General features: G+C 42.9%; 1 protein-coding gene across 2 annotated transcripts; it reads right to left on the bottom strand.

The window, feature by feature from the left end:
* Positions 1–620: 620 nt before the first annotated feature.
* PROSER2 (proline and serine rich 2) lies at positions 621–25,197 on the bottom strand. Of its 2 annotated transcripts, none has more exons than XM_066182706.1 (4): positions 25,074–25,197; positions 15,506–15,718; positions 5,272–5,524; positions 621–4,377 (listed from the first exon to the last, which is right to left on the bottom strand). In XM_066182706.1, exons 2-4 carry the CDS (start codon positions 15,638–15,640, stop codon positions 3,386–3,388), a joined length of 1,380 nt encoding a protein of 459 aa, XP_066038803.1. In that variant the 5' UTR covers positions 15,641–15,718; positions 25,074–25,197; the 3' UTR covers positions 621–3,385. The 2 variants fall into 2 exon arrangements, with proteins under 2 accessions (XP_066038803.1, XP_066038804.1); XM_066182707.1 differs by lacking the exon at positions 25,074–25,197 and adding an exon at positions 22,372–22,388.
* Between the last annotated feature and the right edge of the window lie 672 nt (positions 25,198–25,869).

Raw genomic sequence — 25,869 nt, 5'->3', positions numbered from 1 at the left:
AATGGAAAGTATTTCTTTTTTCTAGAGTGATTTCTGTTCTCTCTTTTATGATGTTTGGACAAATACTCAACAACACCTGAATACTTACAAAGAAATCCTTCTTCAAAAGACAGAAAAGCAGCAAACACAGATGTAGAAGGGATGGGTAGGAATATTCTCTGACAGGGAACTTTGACCTGTGAAACAAGGAAGATTTCCCCACCCAGCAGAACCACACTCACTTATGGTAACAGCCTTGGAAACAAAGATGTTACGCTTCTTCTTTCACATATAAAATACTCCTCCTGGAAAGGTCATTTTAATACTGCAAAACCTTGTGAGAGAGGGGCTTTAGTCTAATTCAAACAGTGCTCAGGATGAATTTCATTCCTGCCAGGGCCCTGATCAGGGCTGCTGAAGCCCAGCAGTGAGAATACATGTCTCTTGTCATACACAGCCTTTTTGTTTTGGCCCCTCCTCCAGCACCTGCCATGACAGGGTTGGGCTCTTGCTCACACACATCCACAGCTGCAAAATGAGAGGTTATTAAATCAGCATTAGCCATTAAGAAAATGTCACCTCCCTCCTCCAAGAAAGAGTCATGCTACTGGGTGGCAAAGAACACACAATGGCACCTCCCATCAGCCATCATTTCATTGGGTTTATTCTAGTTTAATAGATGATTTATCAGATTTGTGCAAGACAGTTACCTCTAGCACAAAGGGGAAGAAAGTAAAATCACAGCAACATATACACACAAAACAAGATACACAAAATAAAGCTAAATTTATATACAGGTTATTAGCAGCTAGACTTAACTTCATTTAGTACATGGCTTTACTCACTACAGTTTTAGGCACAGAGAAGAATTTATCTGCTATGATGAAGGGCCACAATGAATACCTCGTTCCAAGTCCTCCCTGGGCAGAAACTGCTTTACCTAATGAAGATCAAACTCTCACTTCCCACCAGGTGAGGACACAGCCCTGCACAAAGGATGAGAGAACACGATCCAGGTAATTCAGCATACAGCAACTTTAGATATTAAATATCTGGGGTATTTTTAAGTAGGGTGACATTACAGAGTTATTGAGCTGGGCTGAATTTCAATGAGACAGTGTCAGGGTTTTGCTTAGCAAGGACTCTCAGCTGTAAACAACTCCAAGAGCTGGCAAGAAATGATTAGATGTGGAGATTGCTTCGTACATAGTTCACATTCATAATGAAGAATTTGCTTTAACAGGATTTAAAAGCACAAAGGCCATGAAACATTTAAATTTACTTAGCAGGTTATGTTAATAAATTATGATGCATCATCCACATGTCAGCCTCCATTCCAGCCTGCACTGCAGCACGTGCTTGGGTGTATTTTCTATGCTCCCTTGTCCTTTTGATTTAGGACTACAGACTCAGAGCCCAGCAGAACAAGCCTGTGCTTTACTTGCAGCACACAAGCAGCCTTTTTTGTTCCAGCAGCACCTCTCAGGTTTGATTATGCATGCCCAAGTGCTCTGCCAGCCCAGGAATGGTCACATATTTTAATTACTGATTGCTTATGTATAGCAACCCTGTCACATGATCAGGAACATGATCACTTACCCAGTGAAAACACTGAAAAGAATAACGACATAACAGAACCAGCCAGATACCGTAACAATGCAATTAAAAATTTAAGCAGCAAGCAGATAATTTAAAAAAAAAAACCAAACAAAAAAACCCTTAACTTATGAGGCAGGTTGAGAATGATACAAACGTTTTTCCTTCAGGACAGCTTCATTTACAAGCACAGCTCAGCAAGTTTGAAATACTTTATCACAAGAACTACAAACTTGTTTATCACAGTTATGTCAGAGCTCCTCGCCAAAGGGTGTGTCAGTTTCTGCTGTAGCCACCCCTCCTCTTCTCCAAGGTTTATTGCTCAGCTACTTTGGAGAAGGAGTGGGTTGGTCAAGGCTTTAGAAAGTGCAGAGAGTAAGTCAGTTTTTTCCCTTTAAAAAAAAAATCCAGAACACTGAGAAATTAAACATGAAGGAATAACAACAAAAAAACTGAGAGTTTGGCATTTGATTTTAAAGTGTCTGTTCTTGATGTTTTCAGGTAATACAAAAACAGGAAGGAGTTTCAATGTGGAAGGGCAGCTTTGCCATATAAAAAAACCACCCAAAAACATACTAACAAATATATTTTGGGACCATCTTTACCAGCTTGTCTATTGAACAAAGGCAAAATACCACAACCTCGGACCATTCAGGAGTGATGTGCTCCTACATGCAGCTCTCCTGAAACTCCACATAGCCTGCAAGAATTTTGGCTGTAACTTCTCTTATACATTGGCAGGGCAAAATCAAATAAGGCTGTGAACAGAGGACTATCAGGGCTGTCAAACTACAGGAAGACCAAATGACAGTTTTAGAAGTAACAGAACTTATAATTTGTGTAGTACAGCTACTGTTCAAAAAGTAGCAGTTCTTCCCAGGAACCCTAACATAACATAGAAGACTTTTGACATGTGGGTCTCGCTTTTGGTACAAAGTTAACTTGTTCCTATGGCTTCTCTGCTGTGAGTCCTCCCTGGGACAGAGCAGTTGGGGTCACAGATTGTCAGGAGACTCTTTGGCCGTCAGTGTGAAATCTGGTGCCCGGTGCATATCCTTGAGGCTTTCCTGGTGCCTTTCCCTGGACACGTGGGGTGCTCAGGCGTGACGGAGAAGCAGGTGGCTGGGAAGGGAGGGGAGATCCAGGTGCAGCAGCAGAGTGAGGCAGTCACCCTTTCAAAGCTTGGGCTGCTCTGCCCAGGAGAAGGCTGAAGCAGAAGCCACCCTGTGCACAGTTTTGAGTCAAGGGCAGAGTGAGGGAGCAGAAGATTCCACCTCTGGCAGGGAAAGAAGCCAAGCCAGATAACACAGACAACAAAAACTCACAGAAGGGTGTCACAGTGTCAGAAATTTCAGCTGTGACTGCATCTCGAGCTCCCATGGACAGACAGACATGTGGGCAGGACAGACAGAGCTCTTTGTTTTGGCTTCAGAAAGAGCAAAAGCAGGATTTGCCATTCAGTTTGCTATGTACAACAATACTGCACTGTACACTTCATTAACAGGATGCTGCCTGCTACAGTCCAGCATTAATTAAATAAAATTCCTCTTCATCACAAAGAGCAACAGACGAGTATCTCTGTAGGAAGGAGAGCCAAACCCCACTGCTGTACATGACCCTACGTGGTTTCAGTCCTTCTGAGATAAACACAAGTGGGCACTCCACAGTGTCTACTACCTTCCTGGCTTGCCTGAAGAAGAGAACTTTCCCTTTTTTCTTCCAATCCACTTGATCCCAATCCTGTTGGGACTGTTCTAGCACAAAGCCATGCTATGACTTTCCCCCCACTGCCCCAACATTCCCATCCAAGTTAGGCAGTCTCTTTCAGCAGTCCCAGTTTCCGGAGTGCCTCTCTCCTGGCTTCTTCAGTTGAGCCACGGCCGGAAAACTTCACCGTTATCCCCTGGGATCGAAATCCTGAAGGTCGAGGCAGCGAACCCGACCTCCTCCTCATGTCCAGGCTTACACCGGGTTGTTTATAATCATTACAACTTTTTTCTGTGTTCTGCTGTGCGCTGCTGACTTTGTTAGTGGCAAGAGCCACCTCTGGTTTGATTGTTACAGTTTTGCCCATAGGAAGGAAAGGGCTGGGCTCACTTTTTAAAATCTCATGGATGTTTTGATATCCATTGGTAACAGCCTCTGACTGCTTGGGCTGCACATCCAGCTGCTGAGTGCTTGGGGCATGGTCCACTTGGGCCTGAGCTGGCTTTCCCTTAACTAGGCCGAGTTTTGTCAGGGCTTCATAGCGTGTTTGCTCAGAGGAGAGATCCCGTAAGGAAGAACTTCTGCTCCGTGACAAGAAATCGTTTTTGTGCAGCTTCTCCTCCAGTTCAGCTGCCAGAAGAGCACCCCCATTGATGTTGGCCAGCACCTGGGCCCGCCGCTCCTGGACGTTAACCGCTGCTTTGGAAATGGTCTCGCTGAACTCCCTGCCACTGACATTTGTTATGTTGATGTTGCTTGGGAACCGGTGCAGTTTGGGGGCAGGGGCAGGAGGGTGCTTGGGCGCTGTGGGATAATCACCGTTGGCTACCGGGCCTTTCTTCCTGTCGGAATTCCCTTCCTTGAAGGCGCAGGGGAAGCGTGCCCGACTCTCCACCTGCTGCTCACAGATCTTCTGGGCCACGATGAGAGGAGTGGGGACGGAACGGAGCAACTTTGGATGCTGCACTGGAGGAGGGGGTGGAGGGGGAAGAGGAAGTGTCTCAGACACCGCTGGTGGTGGTGCAGGGGGCTGAGGGGGAAGGTCAGCAGGTACAGCTGGCTGAGGGCTCTCGCCTCTCCCAGTGGCATCCAACACTGAAAGGCAAAGCAGCAGAGATGCCATTAACTCTTCACACAGAGCAGAAGGTGAGCTAAAATGCTTCTTTTGGCAGCATGTCTCCCCTCTCCCTACCTTTCTTACTCAACCTCAGACCACGTAGCCAGAAGAAACTATAACTGAAGTCCCAGCAATGGCACCTCACAGGCAACGCTGTAGCTCAAAACACCACGTTTACAATGTGTCACTATCACAGCCCTCTCTGCCTTTCACTCACAGTCTGCGTGCGGCTTCACTGTGCTTCAATGGCTGCTCTTTCGTAAGAGTTTTGCAGTTCTTATTTTTTATTAAAACAGCCAGGAGAGGAAACATTACGTCCCACTGTGTGTACTAGCTGATAGACTCATTGTCCAAACAGAGAGAACACACTCTACAGGGTGACAAAAACAACATGCCATATGCTATCTTGTCACAAACTCACTGGTAGGATCCTGTGCCTTTCAGTCCCACTCAGAGTAACACTGAAAACAATCTGCTATCTTAAAACTCTTGGAGAAAATCTTAAAAAGTCTTGGAGAAGAGCAGAACATGAACAGGCTAGTGAACACAGTCTGCCTTGCTGCAATGACTGTGCAAAACAGTGACAACTCGGTCTCCAGGCAGAAGACTGAGATAGCAAACCAGCAAATTCATCAGATGCATGACCCCCGTGAGGGAAAAGGAAAAATTAGGAAAAAAGTTACAGTAGCAGCAAGAATTTCAAAAACCCCAAGGCAAATTAAAATCACAGTCCTTCGAGCTCCTGATGAGTAACAAGTTTATCTTGAGGTAGTAAGGAAGGTACAGAACTTCTTTAGCTGTTTCTATGGAGAACTGGAATAAGTCAGGGCTGGATCAAAGGGAAAACCCACACTTGCAAGAAACACAACTACCTGGTTCTGTATCCCTGTTGGAAGGGCCTTCATGGTCACTGCTCTCAGGTGTCGACTGCACTAAGTCAATGATATCTTCAGTCTCTGAATGACTGGACACATTTTCTTCTGTTGACCTCGGGGACTGACAGTGGATGCCACTGTCACGTAGGGCCATCTCCTCCAAGTCGTCTTCTAAGGCATCTATGGTTTCCTCAAAGAACATGAGAACATCCTGTTCTTCATGAGTTAAGTATTTCATACTTTCATCATCCTATGGGGAAAAAGAAAAAAGCCAGAAAGATTAATGCCTTCCCCAAGGGACATTTAGACATTACAATGCTACAGCACAAAAAAAAAAAAAATAAAAAAAAAAATAAAAAAAAAAATTAAGAACCGAAAGAGCAGCAATTGGTAATACATCCTTTAGTTTAGCCAAGAAGTCTTAATTTGAGTTGTACAGAACAAATTACTACAAGATCATAAAAGCCATAAGAACTACAAAAAAAACCCCCAAACCCAAATAACTTCAAACAAACAAAAAACCCCAAACAAAACAAAACAAAAAAACCCCAACCAAACAAACCAAAACACCCCTACACTCACCTGTGCCATGGCAAGGGTTAGAATGGCTTCTTCTGATTCCAAACTGAGGCAAACTATGTTCTGTGTCAGATTCAGGGACAAGGCTTGGGGGACAACATGGAAGGGGAAAGGGTGCACTCAGGACAGTCCCAGAAATGGGTTGATTCCCTTTTAGCTCAAGTCCAAAGGGTGAGTTGGCTTCTAGAGGCAAAGCTGGAGCTGAGAAGTGTCTCTGCCACTACAAACTATAAATTATCCAGAGGTACATAAGAGATTATAAAGAGGTAATAGTAAGGAAGGAGATTGTCTCTAAAGATTTTACCTTTGAGTTACAGAAAGGAGAACCCAAGAATAAATATGAAGACCTGCTCCCTGCAGTATAGTGCCTTAGGCTATTTTCTTCAGCAGAAAATAATCCTGTAGACCACAGAAGCGATAAATAATTGCTTGGATGATCCAGTCTTCATTTTCTCTGAGTCACTGCCCTTAATTAACTTGATTAACATATTATCACTATGCAAAGCTGGGCAGCAATGCCCTACACTCTTTTCCCTCCACCCAGGGAAACACTCACTTTTCCAGAAGCTTGGGGATGACAAAGAATAATTAAGAAAGGCACTGCATTAAAATAATGGATACAGGGAAGACATCTCCCAAGACACCTGTGTAAGTTCTGGAATGCAAGTATATATTGTTGAGAAGCAAGTGAGGTTTTCCCTTTTCTGGATTGAATTTCTCCCCTGCCAAGCACACACTGGAAACTTTGCTGTCAGTAACTCAAAAAGAAGCACCAAGGACACATCATTGCACGTGCAGACAGGGTAAAAAGGCTCCTTCTCAGCAGAGGGCTAGGAGAATTTAGGTAAATACATAAAGGTATGTAGTACAAATATCCAAGAGGTAGCACGTTCTTGCTAGGGCAGCACAACTTGCTTCAAACTCACCATGCCTGTTCAGATCATCTTACATTAGATTAGACTAAAAAAACCTGTGTGCAGCTCTCAGCTCTACCTGTTAATTCCTTGCACAAACAAAGCTCTTATCCCCATTCTCAGCATTAAAAATAAGAACAAGGTAGCTCTGTAGCAAAGTAATGCCTATAGATTAAGAAATATAATGTGCTGCATTGTACCCAGTGGCAGCTGATCTCCAAGCACTCAGAATGTTACAGATGAGAAAATAAATGCTTCGAGGCTCCTAGCTGCCTTTGCCTGTGTGGCCAATAGAACATTTGGTGGGTGGGAAAGATGTAGAGAGGTGTGGTTATTTCTAATTTAGTCTTACTATCCACAGTGCACTGTCAGAATAAGTAACTTATTCCAGCTTGCAGCAAAACTGGTACAAAAGCTAAAATTTGGATGCCATTTGCCACTGCCAGTTTAAAGGATGAACTTCAAAGGCTGACGTAGTCCACAGCTCCCATCCACCGCATGTCAGTTTTTCAAAGGCCAAGGAAAGTTTTACAGCTGCACTTGAAAAGCAAGAGACAGACAAGCCTTCCTTTTTTGGGTTTTTTTTTTTTTTTTGTTGGGTTTTTTTTTTTGTGTGTGTGTGTTTTTTTCCTTAATGGATGTTGCAATCTCCTTCCTTCCCCACCCAAATACTCATAGGGCTGCTATGTCTAGTAGGCGAGAGAATGACAGGAAAGGAGCCCTTGTTAGGTAGCCCTGAGCTGGAGCTGAGCAGAACTCCAAGAACCTTTTGTTGAGGGTGAGCTCATTGCAAGAGCCAGACTTACACAGGCAAAGGAAGAGGGGGTTGTGTTTAAGAAGGTCATAGTGGCAACAAATCCAGAGCGTGGCACAGGAATTATTGTGTGCACCTAAAAAAACTGCTCCCACGTAAGCTTAACTTGTTTGATCAAGAGCTGAGCAAAGAATAAAGCAAGGAAGCAAAGACTTCCAAAAGCACTTCCTTCCATCCTCTTCTGTGCTGCAAGACTGAACATTTTTCCATGCCAGGTAAGATTTGCAGGACAGCTTTGCCTGATTTAACCATCCCTCATGGATCTTGCTGAAATGAGCAGTGTCCCTTTAGGCAAAGGACCTAAATTGAGTAACCAACCCTTTGCAAACACATTTGTAATAAATAGCATACCAAGATGTGAAAGGCCAACTTCGTATCTGTTAGCACTTCAATTTGTTTCCTCATGCAAAGCTTCCCTTCAAGATGATCAATGTCACATTTCATCAGAAAAAAAACCAAAACAAACAAACAAAACCAAGACCAACAGCTCTGGAGAATAGGCAGTGTTAGGTCAGGGCACTGTACTGAGATGCAAGGCATCCAGTCTGGATAGAAACTCCCTCAGGCAAGGCATGTTTCAGTTTGCCAGCCAAGGAAACAATCCCATTTCAGACACACAATCACAGTGGAAAAAAAACCTACTCAGGCTGGTCAAACTGAAGGAGCTCAGAGATGTAAAGCAAGCAGTGACTTGCTTTATTCCCACCTGCATTACTTGTATTATAGTAAAGCCTTCAGAAAGATGGGAAGAATTTTTGTAACATAAAGCTGCCAGTTTTAACTAAGGCTACCAAGTCTATTTGCAATTAGTTCACTTTCCATATTTTCCAAGTACAGGAACAGTTCATATTCTTTCCAGGCTGGTTTTCCAGGCCTCCTTTTTTCTTGGTGAATCTGTGTTTTTAAGAGTCAAAGAAAAGTCTTTTCAGCTACTTGAGTTATTCACCTCACAGTTTCCATCTGCTCCCTACTCTTGATACACAAACACACCTCCCTAAACTAAATCTCACATACCCCTAATGCTACAAACTTTAAAACTACTGTCAAAAGACAGCCTGAATTTGAAACTTCAACATTGTGCCTCAGCTTAAAATTACATTAAATTTGGAGGATTAAAAAGACTGCTTGGACAGGAGAAATTTGGGATGTCAAACAGCTGAAATAGCTGAGTATGTTCAGCTGGCATTAATATTTTAGATCTCTCTGCAGCCAAAGATTTCCTGCTTATGCCAAACAGGAAGGAGTCTGTTAAAACAGTGTTTGGTATAAAAGAGGAAAAAAACAGTAATAAGAGAAAGAAAAGAAGAATGGATTCTATTTTATAGAAAAGATTTGTTGATTCCTTTCCTATCTGTTCAAAACAATGACTTAATATCCAGAGGCCCACAGCTTTTCATACACATGTGAAGAAATTCTGAACATCGCATCCAGATCTAAAATCCTAAGACCAGCATAGCTTTGACAGAAACACAACACCACAGGAAATCCCAAGACATCTGCAGTGCTTAAAAAATCTTCTAAAACCTGCTAAGGAACCAAACTTCATTTAGCAAAACACCAGGAGAATGCCAGATTCAACTGGTTCATCAATCACTTGAAAGCACTGAAGAATTAATAGGCACAATTCCACGGGAAAGAAGTGACTGGATGCTTCTCAAAAGGACTATGAAGGGATCAAACTAATGTGTAGTACAAAGGCCAGTGTAGCACCACTTGGGCCACAGTCTGTTAATAACAAGGCAGTTCTACTTGTTAGAAGGGGTGAAAAGGAAATCCCTGTGTGCAGGAACTGTGTGACAACATGTATAAAAGCTTTAGCACAGAAGTCAAGTACCTCTGACTAGATTTACAGGAAAGGGAGATGGAATGGATTGTACTGTTGTGTTACTGAAGCTGGGAGCAAGTGAAATACAGCTAAGAACATGAACTACTACACAGGATCAGACTAAAAAGCCCATTTAGCTCAGTAGCCTTCAGCAGCTGTGAACACACAGGACTAGGGAGAGAGGCTGAAGGGGGTGTTGCTGTACATTGGATGGGCATTTTTTTCCTTCCCTAAATCCTTCCAGTTTCTAGCAATACATGGCTTAAAGACTTCCCAGATGCATCGGCATCTGTGTATTTAATAGCCCTTAATGAGCTTTTCTAGCATGAATTCGTCTTATTGTTTGAACCATGGAAATGACTGGCATTCACAGCATTCTGTGGCAGGGAGTTCCAGAGTGTAATTGTGTGCTGTGTCAAAAAGTGCTTCCTCTACAACCCACTATCTGATGGTTTTGATAATACCACTTCATTTGGTGAAGAAGACTATAATATTGAGTGCTGTTTTCTTCAGTTTACGAGCATAATTGTACCCGTGTGCTTCATAATAGGTAGCAAAGCATATAATCAATAGGTCCTAAGTGAGGAAACAAATTATCTACAAGCACTTAGAAGATAAACTAGATGAGCTAAAATCATAAACTAACTAAATTACTCCTAACCTACTTTTAAAGAAAGAAAGCTGAGTATCTATTTAAACTCTGAAGACATCTCTTTGATAAACAAAATTAGGCTGATCAGCCTATAGAAATTAAAGAGAAAAAGAAATTGTTAGAACAACATTCAGAAAAATGGGGAGACATTTCATGCAAAAGCCACTAAATCATTTTCATAAAAAATCAATTTCACACCAAGCTCATTTCTCATGAGAGGGTTATTGACCTGACCAATAGGTACAAGCACATACCTTGATTTGAAATCTTTATAACACAACCCCCAAAAATGAACTCACAGATGAACAAAAAAATGATGCTGAGATGAAGTTTGTGCAGGTGCCTTGCACTATCTGTGATTCTGTCAGTTTAAGTGCTATAAAGAGGGGAAAAAATCTGCTGTTCAGGGATGCAGATCTCATTCTGGGATATATTAACCAGGGTGATGACACGACAGCACATCCTCATTTGGAACACAGAGTTCAGATTCAGTTGCTGAACTTTGGAAAGGATGCAGCCAAGCTGGACAGGGTCCAGAACAAAGCACGGAGTGCTGTGAGCCTAGCTGCACAGGAAGGCTCAAATAATGGAGCATGTTACATTTAAAACAGGGGAGAATGAATGGTGGTGGGCAGATGCAGCCCTGTGTCCCTGTGTGGATTTTGACATAGAAAAAGTTGCCCACTCATATAATCACAACAAATCTACTTGTCTCACCTTCAGTGAATGTAGAGAAGAAGTTAGCTTTCACATTACAGAAACTTTAATGCAAGTATTCCCTAAAAAGTAGTGGAATATACAAAGAAAACACTGGAAGTTCAGGAATGTCTATCAGCATGGTTTAAAAAGCAGATCTACCCACCTGCTGGAATAATCTCTATCCACCAGATCCTGCCTTGAAGCACAATGATACAGTTTGTGCACAGAGCCCAAAGAGCCTTCAGGATCTATATTCTCACTAGCACATATTACAGCAAGATCATTCCTTGCTAGGAGTCAGGCTCTTATTTTTCCAAGGCACACTGCTTCCAGGTCATACTAACATCAGTTCAAAGTGGATGAAGCATTGCATAGCTCTCTCCACACCCTGTAAGGAATGGCTTCCACCTGCCCCAAGGCAGCTGTATCCATACAAAATAAACAGTCAAAAATTCTTCTCATTTCTTGTGTATTGTTACTTGGCAAAGTCCTTGGACACGGTGAAAGGTCTTGTAGTACAGTAAAGCCTGTGGAGTATCACTGTCAAGGGGGAAAAACACATTCATTTTATGAAAGGAGTCTATCTCAGGACTTTCCCTTGAATGTACCTGAAGTGCAGCTCAGCATCACAAGACTCATTCAAATTGTGAGGAAAAAAAGGTGGCAGTGGGCTGGCAGACACATGATCTGTCCTTTTCCAGAACCCCTAAATCCACACTGGATTCCAGTGGATTCTTTTCACGGAGGTTGAGCTAAAGAGATACCAACATGGTGCACTTGCAATGCCAGGTCTGTTGCACCTGAAGTATCTGTACTGATCCAAAAAAAACGTTAAGGATCATAACGAATTTATAGGCTACAAGAGAGATCATAACTACAAAACAACCAGGTCACCCCTGACTTAAATGGCTGAGCATGTGAAACAAAACACTGAGCCAGCTCAGAATACTCACAGCATAGCTCCTCTTCATGTCTATGTAACCAATGTTCAGAATGTCACCAGTACTACACAAGGAATCCAGGAGTGACAAACCACCTTCGGTGACTGGCTATCAAGTCTTGTGAGAACCAGAGAAGAAGCTTGTTTGAAGAAATAACAACCAGAACAAGCAAAATGTCTTTACAGTCACAGCCTCTCCCAGTTTAAGCCATCTGATTAGTGATCAAATGAAATAGTCACTTGAACAAATTCTAGAGGTCACCACTGCCTCAAAAAGAGTGGTGGTGAACTGTGGCATTAACCAAGGATCTGTCTGATCCAAAGGCAAAAAAAAAAAAAACAAAAAAAAAACCACAGTGTGATCCACCAAGAATAACAAGAACTCACTATCCCTCAAAGCCATCATTCAGTAAGACATGTTGAGATACAGATGGTACAGTACTGAAGTTGTAGCAACAGATCCAAGGCACTGACACAGATACCAATTAGCTCACTTCAGGTACAACCAGCACCTCTGCCATGGTTTTCACAGGTAGCACAACTGTCCTAGCACATTATTCACATGTAGAAACTAAAGCAGTTACTCATGGCTGAGAATAGATACCCAGTCCAATTACCAGACAGAAGCACTGAAAGAAGGATTGGCTTTAAGAAGCTGGTCTGTGCCTATTCAGTCAGTGCAACAAGACAAATTGCTTCAAACAAACCCAAGACCTAGCTTTATCTTCGAATTAGGTGTCCTTAAGTTGCTGCAACTGTATTCCATGGCAAGTTAATTCTTTTACCATATGTCAGGCAGCATCAGTCCAGCCTGGGTTTTGGAAGCCAGAACTGCCAAGAACAGAGTGTTTTTGTTTGCCCTCACCCTTGGATAAGTGCAACTGATTCCATGCATCAAGGAAATACGCTTCTCTCAAACAGATGTATGGATTCCCACTTTGTTAAAAAGAACCCAAAATATATGTGCAAATTCATGTCCTCATATGTAATAACTTTTATAGTTACTAACGAACATGTGAGATAAAGATACCACGGCATACATTCCTCTCGTCTCAACCTGCTGTGACAGATTTGGCTGAATAAATCCAAACCTGAACATCTATAATTTCTATGGAAATATTCCTAAAAATCAAGGCAGCATCTTGCTTTCCATTAAAAAAAAAAAAAAAAAAAAAAAAAAAAAAAAAAAAAAAAAAAAAAAAAAAAAAAGCTTAGAGGCCTGCAGTTACCAAAGATTAACTAAAAGCAACACTATATAGGTAAGAGAAGCTGAGAAATCTGGCAAAATTAAACTGAAGTGACAACAGCTGACTGGGGAGGATCCCACACACAGAATTTTTAAGACCTTTATAGCACATGGCAATTGATGTCCATCTCCTAGTCACTCCTAAACTGACAAGCAGCTCCCAGCAAGTCATGCCAGCACTCACAGGATGCAGAACCAGCCAGGAGTCAGCTAAACCAGCTGTGAGCAGTCAGCAAAGGCTAAAGCCAGTCCAAGTGTTTGTCCCTATTATCACATCCCTGGGTTTGTTTGAATTCCACAGATGCAATACAAAGGTTATATTTAGTGACTAATGCAGTTTGACACTGAGAAGCTTTAAGAGTCTGGTTTTTTTACTATCAACTAGGAAGAAACCTGCAGCAGTACGGGGCTGTCATAAAAAGCACTGTCACACTTCTTTCCTTTGCAATGCCAGTACAAGAGCCAAAAAATCAAAGCCAACCCTGACCTTTCTTGCAATGTCTCTAGGTGAACAGACCCAGGGGACTGATAAATGAAGAGGCAGTTAGGTCTTTAGTTGCTTCTGTTTCAGTGTCCAGTGAAGGTCCAGTGTGCCTGAAAATGCATCCCCTCCTTTCTCAGAACTGGCATAATAGAAATTCTTTGTCAACACAAAGTTATCTATCCCTTTCTTCTCATTAGGCCATCAAAGCTTCTGCATCTTCTGAACTTTTATAACAAAACTACCAAAGAAGATAATGCCTCTAGGAGCATGATCCAGCAATTAGACAGAATTTCCTTCATGTTCAGTTTAACACAGACCCCTTCTCAAATTCGAAATTGAAGTTATGCCTGTATTGAGAAGAGTTTACATTGTCCAACCTGTTACTCCACACATGCAAGCTGTCAGCCTTACTGGACATGCCACCTACTACACTGCTGGAAGAAGAATCATGGAAGGGGATCTGTGGCATCACATTTAAATTTGTTGGTACACAATTCAGTGTCTTCATGCACAAACTCAAGACAAACAAAAGGCTCTGTGAAACTGCTAATTCATAGGTCTGATGGGAATTGCCTAAGCCTGCAGCCAACTTTTACTCCATCTATAAATTACTGCATTACAGAGTAGGAAGGGATTCCAATTCTAGCTGATGCATCATCATATGGGTTATCACATGGCAGGATCTGGCTCGACTAAGGGAATTTACGTCACTTTCTGACACAGCAGACCTGGGATGGGACTGTACAAACAGACTGATTTATACATAGCTTTGTTATTCAGTACTGATTTTTTCAAATGTCTAGTCTCATGCCTGCTACTGCAGCTAAGAATAAAACTCAAGGAAACATAATTGACTATTACTGTGTTAATCCAGAAACTAGTGGTAGAGTAATAAGCAAAATTAACTTGCAATTCTGTGTAAAATTAGGTTGTAATTCTCTAGCAAAGTACTCCTTCCACCGTAATTCTCTAAAATTCAACTAGCTTTCATAAAATTAACAACATACACTAACTTCTTGAGTCCAAATTGTGTACTTAACCTCCCCCACCCCGACCCTTCACAACTTTTTCTAGAACAGATCAGAAACAGTTAAGGAAATAAATTTCATCATACGTGTTTTGTGTTTTAACTAGCAACACAAGCTGAAGGATCCAGCGTCATATTAACAGTAAGTATTTTCAGTACAAACAACAAAAAAAGAACAGCTTTAGAATTGCCTCCGGGTGCCAGAAAGCTCACACAGTAGCACAAAACCATGAGTGTGTCTGAGGTAAATGGATAAGTGCAGGTTTTGCCATTTAGTCTTTCACAGAAAATGACCACACTAAAAGGAAACTATCCGGGAGGGCAGAGGGGAAGAGATAAAGCCTAAGTCCATGTTTAAGGCAAGGCAGAGATTTAGATTTTCACTTAGGGCAAGCATGTTTACCAGAGTGCTCTTTCCTCAATTAAAAATGGATGCTTTTCAAAAAAATTATGGAAGGAACCATACCTGCTTTCTAGGCTTAGCCTGTCACAGCACAAAGTGTACTGTTGAATTCAGTACCTGATTCACCCTGCTAATTGGGAAGAATGTAGAAGTGCATCCTACTCCCTCAGTTACTCACTCACGATTTAAATGGCCACACACTCATACTCACTAATGTGAGCACGGCTTTGTTTGTGGTGACATATTTGTTACTCACCTAATTAAGGTGGAAGAAGCTGAGACCTTTATTCAGGAGCGTCAACAAAGAGATTAAGCAAAAAGCAGTGTGTGGAACAACCACTATCCTAAAGTTTCTTTATGAGCTATTTAAGAAAGCAAGGCCAGAGCAGCCCTTACTGCCATTCCTGGTTCTCTGGGAGGAAAGGCTAGAAAGAAGCTCTCAGAGACAATCATACCAGAATAATGAGCTGTTAAACCAAAGCTGAGAAGTTATTTCTGGCCTTTGAGTTTAACAACCGAGAAGACACCAGCAACCACTTAGGATTAGAAATGGCAAAAATCAATCTTAATGAAACAAAAATCACGTGATGTAGACAGAGCTATTAATGTAATCTGTATCACTAAGAGCAAGGCTCATTAGACACTTACCAAGGCAAGATTTCTGCACCTAGCTTGGCTGCCATGATTCTCCACACTGCCAGCCCTTTCCATGCTCCCATGGGTGTGCTCTGGAGAGATTTCAGCTGCCATTTCAGGAGAACCTGCCAGGAGATTGCCAGGCATCACACCTTGACTCACTGATCCCGATGCAGCCCAGAATGCCAGCAGGGTGTTACGTGGGGCTGCTTGCTTTATTCATGTCTGGAACACAGAGAACAGTGTGGTATGGGGTTAAATCTGCTTGTTAAAACACTTGAAAAGGAACAGAAAATAAATGGAAGAAAAAAAAAAAGTCCCACACAAGTTAATAAAGGGCATATCTTTATGCCATGAAACACATCAGTGACTTTATGGGCATCTTTTAAAAAACTGGTTTTGTTCAAAAAGATGACTAAAAATCCAACATAGAAAGGTTCTGTACCCCATCTCTCCTGCTTCCAAATCAGATGTCTATGGACAGTTAGAAGCAAGGACTCTGCATATATGCTTGTCCTACAAATTCAGTTTGTGTTTTTCATTATGGCACATTGTTAACAGTAATGAAACCCCACTGGGTGAGATATCAACTGGCCCAGCTCAAGTACTGTTATCTTTATTTGGTTTTAAACAAGAATTCTATTTATTGGATCACATGAGGGAAACAGAACCCCGTTCATTTCCTAACACTGCTGCAGTTAACTCATGCTACTGAAGCAATTCTATGCCACCTGCTTCTGGTGCAAGATCCAGGAGCAGAACTTGGTGCCATTTTTGCCCCAGCACATTACAAATCACATTTTAAAGCTTCAAGAGCTTTTATTTCACTCAGCCGTGAAGAAACAAGTACTTGTACATTTGGAAGACACTTACTGAAACAGACATATGCACCAGCACTCACTGGAACAAAAGTCCACAGTTTTTTAAGCTTTCCCAATGCCCAGTTCCGTGAAACCTCTGAATTGTTGTCATCTCCCAAAACACTCTGGCAGAACTTTTTCTTTCATTATCAAGGACACAAACACAAAAGTCATCTTAGTGCACTCACAGCATGAGCAGGGGGTAGGCAAAAAGTAAAACATAGCTCATTCCTCTCTCCAATGCATTAAACCACCCTCTGCAAGGGGAAATTGCCTTGCTTGCTAACAGTCCATCTTTTTACCCACCCTGCCTGTGAGCCGTGAACAGCAGCGACACATTCCTCAAAACAGCTGGTTCTGAGGTGCCACGTTATATGCAACCAGCTGGGAAATGGACACCATTCCCCTGACACTGCACAAATTAAATGAGATGCTCCTGCTTCCCAAGTGCTTCCCCCTTCATTACGGCTCAAGAGGCGACACCACACGAGAAGCAAAGTCAAGCCCACATTTCCAATTCAATCGGATTACTTCTCCTTGCTCCCCACAGCTGTGGGCTGAGGGCTGAGAAACCAGAGCCTTCTGGTAAGCTGATTAGTGTTTCATAGCAGTGAGATAACATCTCCCAATTCTGAGCAACAATTCCATGCCGCTGATCCCTCCTCCCAGGAGAAGGCTATGGCATTACCAGAGGTGCGTGGCAGCACAAACGTGTCCTGTGGGAAAGCTCCCACACAATGTAGCTAGGCTGCAGTCCAGCAAGTCTTGGAAGCACATCCACAATCCAGAGCACTGGGCTGCCACAACAAAAACATCTCATAGCCCTTCTCAGGAACATTAGGTCTAATGATCAAGTTTAGCCTTACCTTTACACAAAAAACATTCTTCCATTTTTTTTGTATCAAGAACTTTAGCTACCAATGATACAATGCATCCTCAGGATAATGGGCTTTAAGTGATGCCCAGAGAAGCAGAAATATGCTCATGGTCCTGGTTTTTAAACTCTCAGGACAGGCAGACACAGGAGCACTGAGGCAGCTGCTATACCTTTGGCTGCTGCAGAAAGTTAAACAGGAAAACAACAGCCCAAGCATGGAACATATCCTCCAAGAGCAGCTCCATCTCCAACAAACCCCGTGGTGCTGAAAAGCCACACACAAACACACCCACACAAGACAATATATGCAATTTTTGAAAGCCAACATTACCAGTTAAAATCTTGACTCCTCTGAAATCCTACATGTGAACAAACACACACAAATACATATATGATTTTTAGAAGACAAGACTATCAGAGAATCTTGACACCTCTGAAACTCACAGAAAACTCCCACTGACTTCAGATTCCATCCTTTAACTGTCAAGGTGATGTCCAGATGGAAAAGAGAGACCAGCAAGAGGTAAGTACTTCTACTGACATTCAACACAAGGCACATACTATTTCTCTTCTGCACTTTTAAGTCGCGGCATCAAATTTTTATCCAGGTGTCCCCCATATAAACTGAATATGCCACGTTACAGAAATGCATGCTATAGATAACTATGACATTTCTAAAATTACACCCAAAACTATGAACATTTTATGGACTATATTATGGAAGGTCACTGCTGCAGATTACAATAAATATCATATATAAAACCTACATTTAAAGACTAATCAGGAGAAGATATTAATTGATGTTGCCAAGAAACAAGTCAAGAGGCCCAGATTTTGAGGGAGAAGTATTTGAGAGCATTGTTCTGCTTTCTCCAGCAGCAATACCTCAGTTTAACCAGGACTAAGTTCATGGTAGGCTACCTGCGTTCAGGACAGCAGGAATATCCAGATTCAGCAGCAATAAACATTAAAGCCATGAATTCTAAATAACAAATAACTCTGCTCCCAGCAAGCTCCCATTACTCATTGTGGAGCTCCAGTTCAGATGTTTCACAAAGCTCCTGAACAGTGACTAAAGGCAGTGAGTGAATGGTTCAGAGAGCCGCCCACACAAGAGCCAGTATCAAACATTACAGCACCGGTCCTGCTTTTGTGTTGGAAGCTGTGGCTTCTTTGGGAGTTTTACTCATTTCAGAAAGGCTTGGGAGCTGTGCAATGGCCTGTGGGCCTGCAGAAAAGGTGTGGGGGATGACTTTTTTCCCCTTCTACCTTTTACATCATCTTTAACACATCAAAGGTACATGTCAAAAAAGTCATAATCCATTCATATACATTGTTTCTTCCCCCCTTTGCTGTGTTTTTTATGCTTCGAGAAACTCCTACACCTTTGTAGTGTCTAGAGCGGCTAAAGCTGATGTGAGGCTGCCCAGCACTGCTGCAATACATACAGTATGCTTTACAGACAAATTCCTCTCCTAACCATGGTTAACAGTGAAGTCCCTTCACCCTCTTTATGTCATCTTTATTAAGTGAAAGACTTTATAGGCTTAAGATAAAAATAGTCAAGAACCTAACAAATTTCCAGACCCCACTGTCTGTCTCAGTAGGATTGCCAAGGTAACAAGCAGGGTTCAAAATTAAGGTAACCTTGCTCAGAGAGAGCAGAAACAGCAGGATGACAGGCAGCTGCTCCTCCTGACCTTCAGAGATGCATTAAATATGAAAGTTGCTCTCAATGGGATTTGTTGTTCAGTCATTGTAGCTGGGTATTTTTTAGCTCGGCTTAAGAGATGTGTGCCTGTACCATTAGGGATTAATAATAAAAAAAGATCAGACCATGACACAGGAGTGCAGAAGTGTGACAGGAACAGTACTATTTGCAGAGAGGATCCCAGATATTAAACCAAAAATGCACTTTAGGGCAGGTGTGATTCTATCATCTGAAGTGATCACTTCTTGGTTACACCAGAGATGGCCTTCATGAGATATTTAGAACAACACAAGTGACATATCGTGCATGTTTTTAAGAGAGAAGGAGGAAATTGAAAGATTCTAAAGTTAGCACTGAATTTCACCTCCAAAGATTTAATTTTGCTTTGACAGAGGCATATAATTCAAAGAAAATGTATTAAGTTGCCATCAAAGATAAGGTGCAGTCTGTCCTTTCAAAAAGGAGATGTTGATAGTTTTGCTGACTAAGGTTACTTCTTCACTGAAGCTCAATGTTAGCATTTACAAGGGACTGTTTCTATAGTAGCAGGAGATTGAAAGAATTTTTTATTAACAATCCTGTTTGAAGACTAGCTTAATAGGCAAAAAGATCAATCCCACAAAAGTGCAAGACATTTAAATGCTAAAAATCAACTGCTACGTAAGCTAGGAGCCAGAAGTCAGCAGCCAGCACCAGGCCATTAACTGCAGAATATACTTAAGGTGAGCTGACAATTTTTAGAAAATTATCATGCATTTTTAAAAGAGCACAAGATCAGTCTGTCCCTTTCACTATATGTACAATTTCTAGAACACACTCCTTGCTTGAAACATTTCTGAAGACAGATTTCTAAGCCTCGTTGTACTCTGAGCATCACACAGACGTTGCCTTTGTTCTTAACCAGCTCTTTCTCAGTGATTCAACTGAAACAGAAGTGGCCAGTGAACTTCAAGGTTGGTTTAATCTGTCAGAAGTGCACAGACATAGCAATGCACACATTCGGCTCTGCACACACCGTCAGCACCTTGCACTCCATAGCGGTGGTTGAGTTTGGAGAGTTAAGCATCTGGAAACTCTCTGTGGTCATTAGAAGTGTTACCACGGGATGGGTGTTATAAAAATGATGGTACAGGGGCAGACTGGAGACCTTTATCAGCCTCTGAGAGCTGGCAGCAGAGCAGTAAAACAAGGCAAAGGAGAGTAGGAATTCATTCAGATTCCTGCGTGCTGTGGTCAGGAGACCACAGCACTTCCCAAAACAGGACAGGTATGTATGTCTAATAACCTCATGAATTTTTCCTTGTTTTAAGTGCTCCTGCAACATACCTTTGAACCAGCTGTACAAGAGCTGAACAAAACCAGCTGGCCCATGACAGATCTTCACTGAGCCACTGCTGTTCTATACTCCTCAAAACTAACCCATTTCCTCCTTCTGAACAGGGCTGTCAGCAACTGAATTCTTCTTATTTCCTTCAGTCTGTGAAATACTGAGTAAATCCTTCACCTTTAGGGGTAACCCTACTCTTGTGATATACAGTAAGATTGAAGCTTTCTGGTTGAAGAATAGACTAAGTAACAGTACTGCCTACAAAGGCCAAACCTCACAGGTAAGTTGACTAATTCCAGGAGTACACAAGATAAACTGATGAGGTTTTGCTGTACATATAAAACTCCCACAGATTCAGATAGTAAATTTATAAGCTGTTCTTACAGAAACAAACAAAACTGAAGTAACAACAGAGAATAGCTGATGTTTAGGAACCAAGGTAAACCAAAGCTGGCCAACAAGGTTAAATTCTGACTTTTCTTCTCCACATCATAAGTGGAAGCTTGTGAGAACAATGAGTACGATTCACAGCCTTTATCTGCTCATGAAAAATCCTGTGTGTTCCAAACAGTCATGGCTAATTAACATCCAGTAACCCGGAAAGGTTCCTGCCCTTGTTCAGAGAGAGGCTGTCACCACAGTATGGCCACACTATAGAAATGCTGACCATTAATAGAAAAATAACAACAACACCACCAAAAAAAAAAAAAAAAACAAAAAAAAAAAAACAACAAAAAAAAAACCCCACAACTACAAAAAAACAACACACGAGAAAAAAAACAGAAAAAAAACCCAAACCCAGACACAGAATCCATGACAGTAAGGCCTGCTAAAAGAGAGCCAGGCAAACAGCATTTTTATAGGCACTTCCTTGGACATCAATATTGATTTGCAGAACAGGTGACAAGTAGGACTGGACAACGCTTAGCCAAGTGTGAACTCAGGGGGCTCTCATGGAAGCCCATGACAGATACACAACTACATCAAAGTAATTACACAGTGACAACAACCACACAAGTCTCCCAGAATTCATTGTATGTAACCCCAATAGTTTGTTTTAAACTTCCTGCTTTCTGTGGCACACTTGTGACAATTCAAACTTTCCTCTACAGGCTGGGGAGCTAAAAAATCCGTTAGTTTTAGAGCTAAAAACAAAGATTCTCTCAGTCCTCTAAACCTGGAAGCTGGAGCCTCAAGAAACACACTTAATGTCATTCATGCAACTCGCACTAGAATTTGTGAGAGCTGCCAACAGTGAAACAACTAATCCTGTGTACATACATTTTTTGAAAGAACTACATAGGCAAGGCACCAATTCAGTAAAACTTAAATCTGTCTGACTTCACTAGGACGTTCTATCACACGCTTAAATGGTTCAGTGAATTGGATCTCAAATGTAGCAACCACTTAAAGGAAAAAATCACAAACCAACATTTTCATCACCTAAGTAATAATTCAATTACTACACTGAATTCTCCAAATCATGCTTTGCTCAGAAACAATGCCTAAGGTCACACCTTTGACCATGTTAATGCAAGCCTGATGATACCAGAAAATGAGGATTCCATACAGTGTTCATTCTTAACTGGTCTTTCTAGATTTTCAAGAACATCCTTTTTACTGTTTTGAGACCCTATGTTTTAGAGATTTTGTTACATCCAACCAAGCCAGCACAAGAGCATAGCTCATCACTGCCTCATACTCCTCTCTGCAGTGCTTGGGAAATGCTCCTTCTTTTAAGGCAGTAGAATGCCAGTGCAGGATTTGATGATGCTAAGCACATTGGTCCACCCTCAAGATAGAATTTATCAGGGTAAAAAAAGGCATCTGTGATGCATGTACCCACACATCTTTGCCTTTTCCCTTGCAAATAAACTGTTCCCAGTTCACTACATCACCAACAGCATCAACTGAATCTTGTTGCCTGAAATGAAGGCCAGTGGCAAAGGCTCCTATACAACATTGTGGATTAAACCACCAAAGATCACTGAAGCGCTCACATTTCCCACTCATTTACAGTGACAGAGTCCCCTCCTGCCCCAACTAAAAAATAAATCTACAGCCAGTGACAAGTAGTTACTTTTCTGTAGATTAAGGTCTTACCAAAGATAACAATAAGGCTCTCACTGGTACCCTCCAGTTGAGATTTGATGATCAGTAGCTGCTCAGTGGGAAAACTCCATGTGATACCCAGAGCTGCCTCCTCCAGTCCTATATTGGGCTTTAAACACATCCAGGTGAGGGCCGAGATCTCCTCTGACTTCAAAGGTCCTCATGCAAATTTCAACAAGGAAAGCATCCCATTCTTTTCAAGTTACTCTTTTTAAATCTCCCCTGTTAACATCAGGGTGGTGCTATCTGTGACAGCCAACACTTTAGAACCATGAAGTGTACATAAACAATTTCAGGCACAGACGCCTCTGTAATTAGTCAACTTCTGTCTTGTTACAGGTGCAGCATTGCCGGGGTTTAGGGTTTCATTATGTAACTGCTGCTACAGTCATAGCAATGCTGAGCCAAATCCTGGTTTACACCGTATTTAGGATAGCAGGACAATTTTCAGCCCCAGTACAGCTGTGCCACAGTCTCACAACTGGATTTTAGGCTGCTCTCCTATGTTTCTTTTTGTGACCGCTGTGCTGGTGTGGGGAAGAAAGCAGAGGACATCTGAAGCACAAAGGATGGGATGTTTACTTTAAAAATTAACTAATTTTGGACATTTCATTCCTATGTAAGTACATAAAGGTCTGCCTGCCCAAGGTAAACAAAGCTGAAAACAGCACTGGCAAAACAGAGCAGAAGAGTCTTGGCCCTGGACTTTACTTGGTACAAGGATAACACATACACACCCTATTGAAACTAATATATTTAGGCAGTTAGTTATACTGGAAATTAAAATCATTTGCTTTTATTTTTTAATTAAAAAGAAAAGAGAGAAGGGAGGATTTGGTAACAGTAACAGCCTGTCTGGCTGGCTTTGAAAGCCACATTCATATGCTCATTTATTTTCATGCTCCAGTATTTCAGAAGGTCAGTCAGCCTGAGACTTGTCAACTGCTCAGGAGTTAAGTTGTTCCAGTTACTATATCCAACCAGCAATCCGTTGCCAACATTCTTGGTTAATATTTCTCTCAGAGGCATGCAGAGAAAAAAAGCAGCTATAACTAACAGGATGAGAAGAGTGTTACTACTGACAAAACAGATGCAACACAGAAATCTCCCTGTTCCTTTCTAATGCCAGGCATTACTTGCACTTCTAGTCATAAAACTTCAATCTACTCATTCACTCTCTATTGTAAAAAGCCCAAACAAATCATTGAAAAGAAAGACACTGCTGGGAAAATCTATTCCATTTCTGAGAAATAATCTATTCGACATTTCTTAGAGACCCAAGAAAGCAACTTTTCTTTTCCCCTTTTATTGTTTAAACATCAGCTCCCCCCTTATACAACAGTAATTCCTGCAGAAGAAGAAGAAAAGCCACAATCAGAATTCTTTAAATTAGTACCTGTACAAGGAAGGCCATCTACAATGCTGCATTAGTCAAGGATCTATGTCAAAGTCTTAAAATAATACCTTTTTATTAGCATAAGCCAGAAATTGCAAAAGCTTTTAAAGCTAAGATTTAGGCTTTAGGGTTTAGAAAGAAGTCCTTCCTTCTCTGTCTGTCATAAAAGGGAGGGGAAAGGAAAAAACTGTTACATTTCTGATACTTGTTATAGTTTAAAATCCTTGGAAAATGTTTAGAAAAATTCAGAACAGGCTATCTTATCTCTTTCCTATTTCATCTGCATGCTTGTTACCACAGGAATCATCTCTTGCTACACCCATGCCCAGGACCAAGCACAAGAGAGCTCCACTTCCAGCAACCTCCTCTCGCTGCCGCACTAAAACAAAAACTATTCAGGAAACATGCCCTTGAGATCCTGGATTACTGAAAATCCCGAGAGCGTTTTTAAGGCTGCGCTTTCTCTTCACACGCACTAAACCTCACCCGAGCCACCTCAGATTAAGATCTTAAGAAGCACCAGCCATCTCATGCTTACCACCTCCAGATGGAAAAGGCACCTGACAGGAGGAAGGGGAGGAAAGGTATCCTGAACTAGAATCTGCTACTGTTTACACCGACAGCTTTTCCCGTAGAAACCCTGAATTGCAGGCAGCCGGAAAGCAAAGAGGAGGTACGAGGCAGCTGCTCCTCATCATCCTTAGTCAGGCAGGAACAAGATACACAAAAGTTTTACAGGTACGAAAGCTTTACTTAAATGTATTCTTTTAAAGGTGCCGATTAGCAGAAGCAAATTTTAGGTTATGGTACGGAAGAAAATCCGCAGGAGTAAAAAATTCTTAACAGCTAATAGCGGGAAGCCGAGCCTCACACACGGCAGAGCAGCAGTTCGCTGATAGTTTTTCTTCACCCCGTCTGCGTACCAAAACTAAGCCAAGCCCAAAGCTGCTCTACGGGGCTGTGCCGGTCCCCGTCCCCCAGTCCCGCCCGCCGCCCAGAGCCCGCGCAGCGCACGGAGCACCCGGCGTCCCGGCCGCCGCTGCTCTTGGAACAGGAGGGAAGAATAATTAAAATTCCATTAGTGAGTAATAAGAGCAACGCCGAACCATTCCCGTGGCAGCTCCGCGGCCTTTCCCCGCAGCGAGACCGAGCCGGGGGCCGGCGGGGCGGCGCGGGCTCGTCCCCTCAAGCCAGCGGACCCCAGAGCCGGCGGGGACGAGCCGGGGGGAGCCAAAACCCCCTCAGCCGGGGGCCCGTGCAGGGCGAGGGGAGCCCCCCGAGGAGGGGCGGCACTCACCGGCTTTGGGGTCCGCGCCTCTGCCCAGCCGAGGGTCGAACGAGCCCGGGCGGAGGGCGGGCAGGTGGCCGGAGCGGCGCAGCGGGCCCCGCCGAGCAGCCGCCCCGAACTCATGCGCACTGCGCCGGCCGCCACCCACGGCGGGCGGATAAAGCGGCCGGGCGGTGGCTCAGCCCGGCCCGGCCCCGCCTCGCCCGGGCGGGACCGCCGCCTTTGTCCCGGCGCTCGGGGCAGGGCGTGAGGGAGGGAGTTTGCCCTGCCGAAAGGCAGCTGCGGGGCGGTGGGAGCTGAGGGGCTGCGCTGCCTCAGAAGCGGAGCCCAGTGTGTTGGAGCTACGAAGTTCGTGAAGGGTCTGGAGAATCCTTGTGAGGAAAGAGGGAGATGGGCCTGATCAGCCTTGGGAAGAGGTGACTGAGATGGAACCTCATCAGTGTCTATCAGTATCTAAAGGGAGGGTGTCAGAGGATGGATCAGGCTCTGCTCGGCGGTGCCGCCCAGTAGGACAAGAGGCAAAGGGCAGAAACTGATGCCCAGGAACTTCCACCTGAATATGAGGAAGAACTTGTGTCTTGTGCGGTGGCTGAGCACTGGAACAGGTTGCCCAGAGAGAGTGTGGAGTCTCCCTCACCAGAGATACTCCAGAACTGTCTGGACAAAATCCTGCGCTTCACCACTGTGGTCCCTTCCGACCTGACCGATTCTGTGCCCCTCCAGTGTGTGGGGGACATGGGTCTCCATAGCCACCCTGTGAGGGCAGAGAGCTGGGTGCCGCGGTGGGTGCAGTGAGACAGGGGAC

Source organism: Chamaea fasciata, unplaced genomic scaffold (assembly GCF_029207755.1).
Source record: "Chamaea fasciata isolate MVZ Bird 193981 ecotype frontalis unplaced genomic scaffold, bChaFas1.0.hap1 SCAF_5, whole genome shotgun sequence".
Classification (NCBI taxonomy): domain Eukaryota; kingdom Metazoa; phylum Chordata; class Aves; order Passeriformes; family Sylviidae; genus Chamaea; species Chamaea fasciata.
The sequence above is the reverse complement of the archived record's forward strand: the minus strand, read 5'-3'. Positions and strand labels throughout refer to the sequence as shown.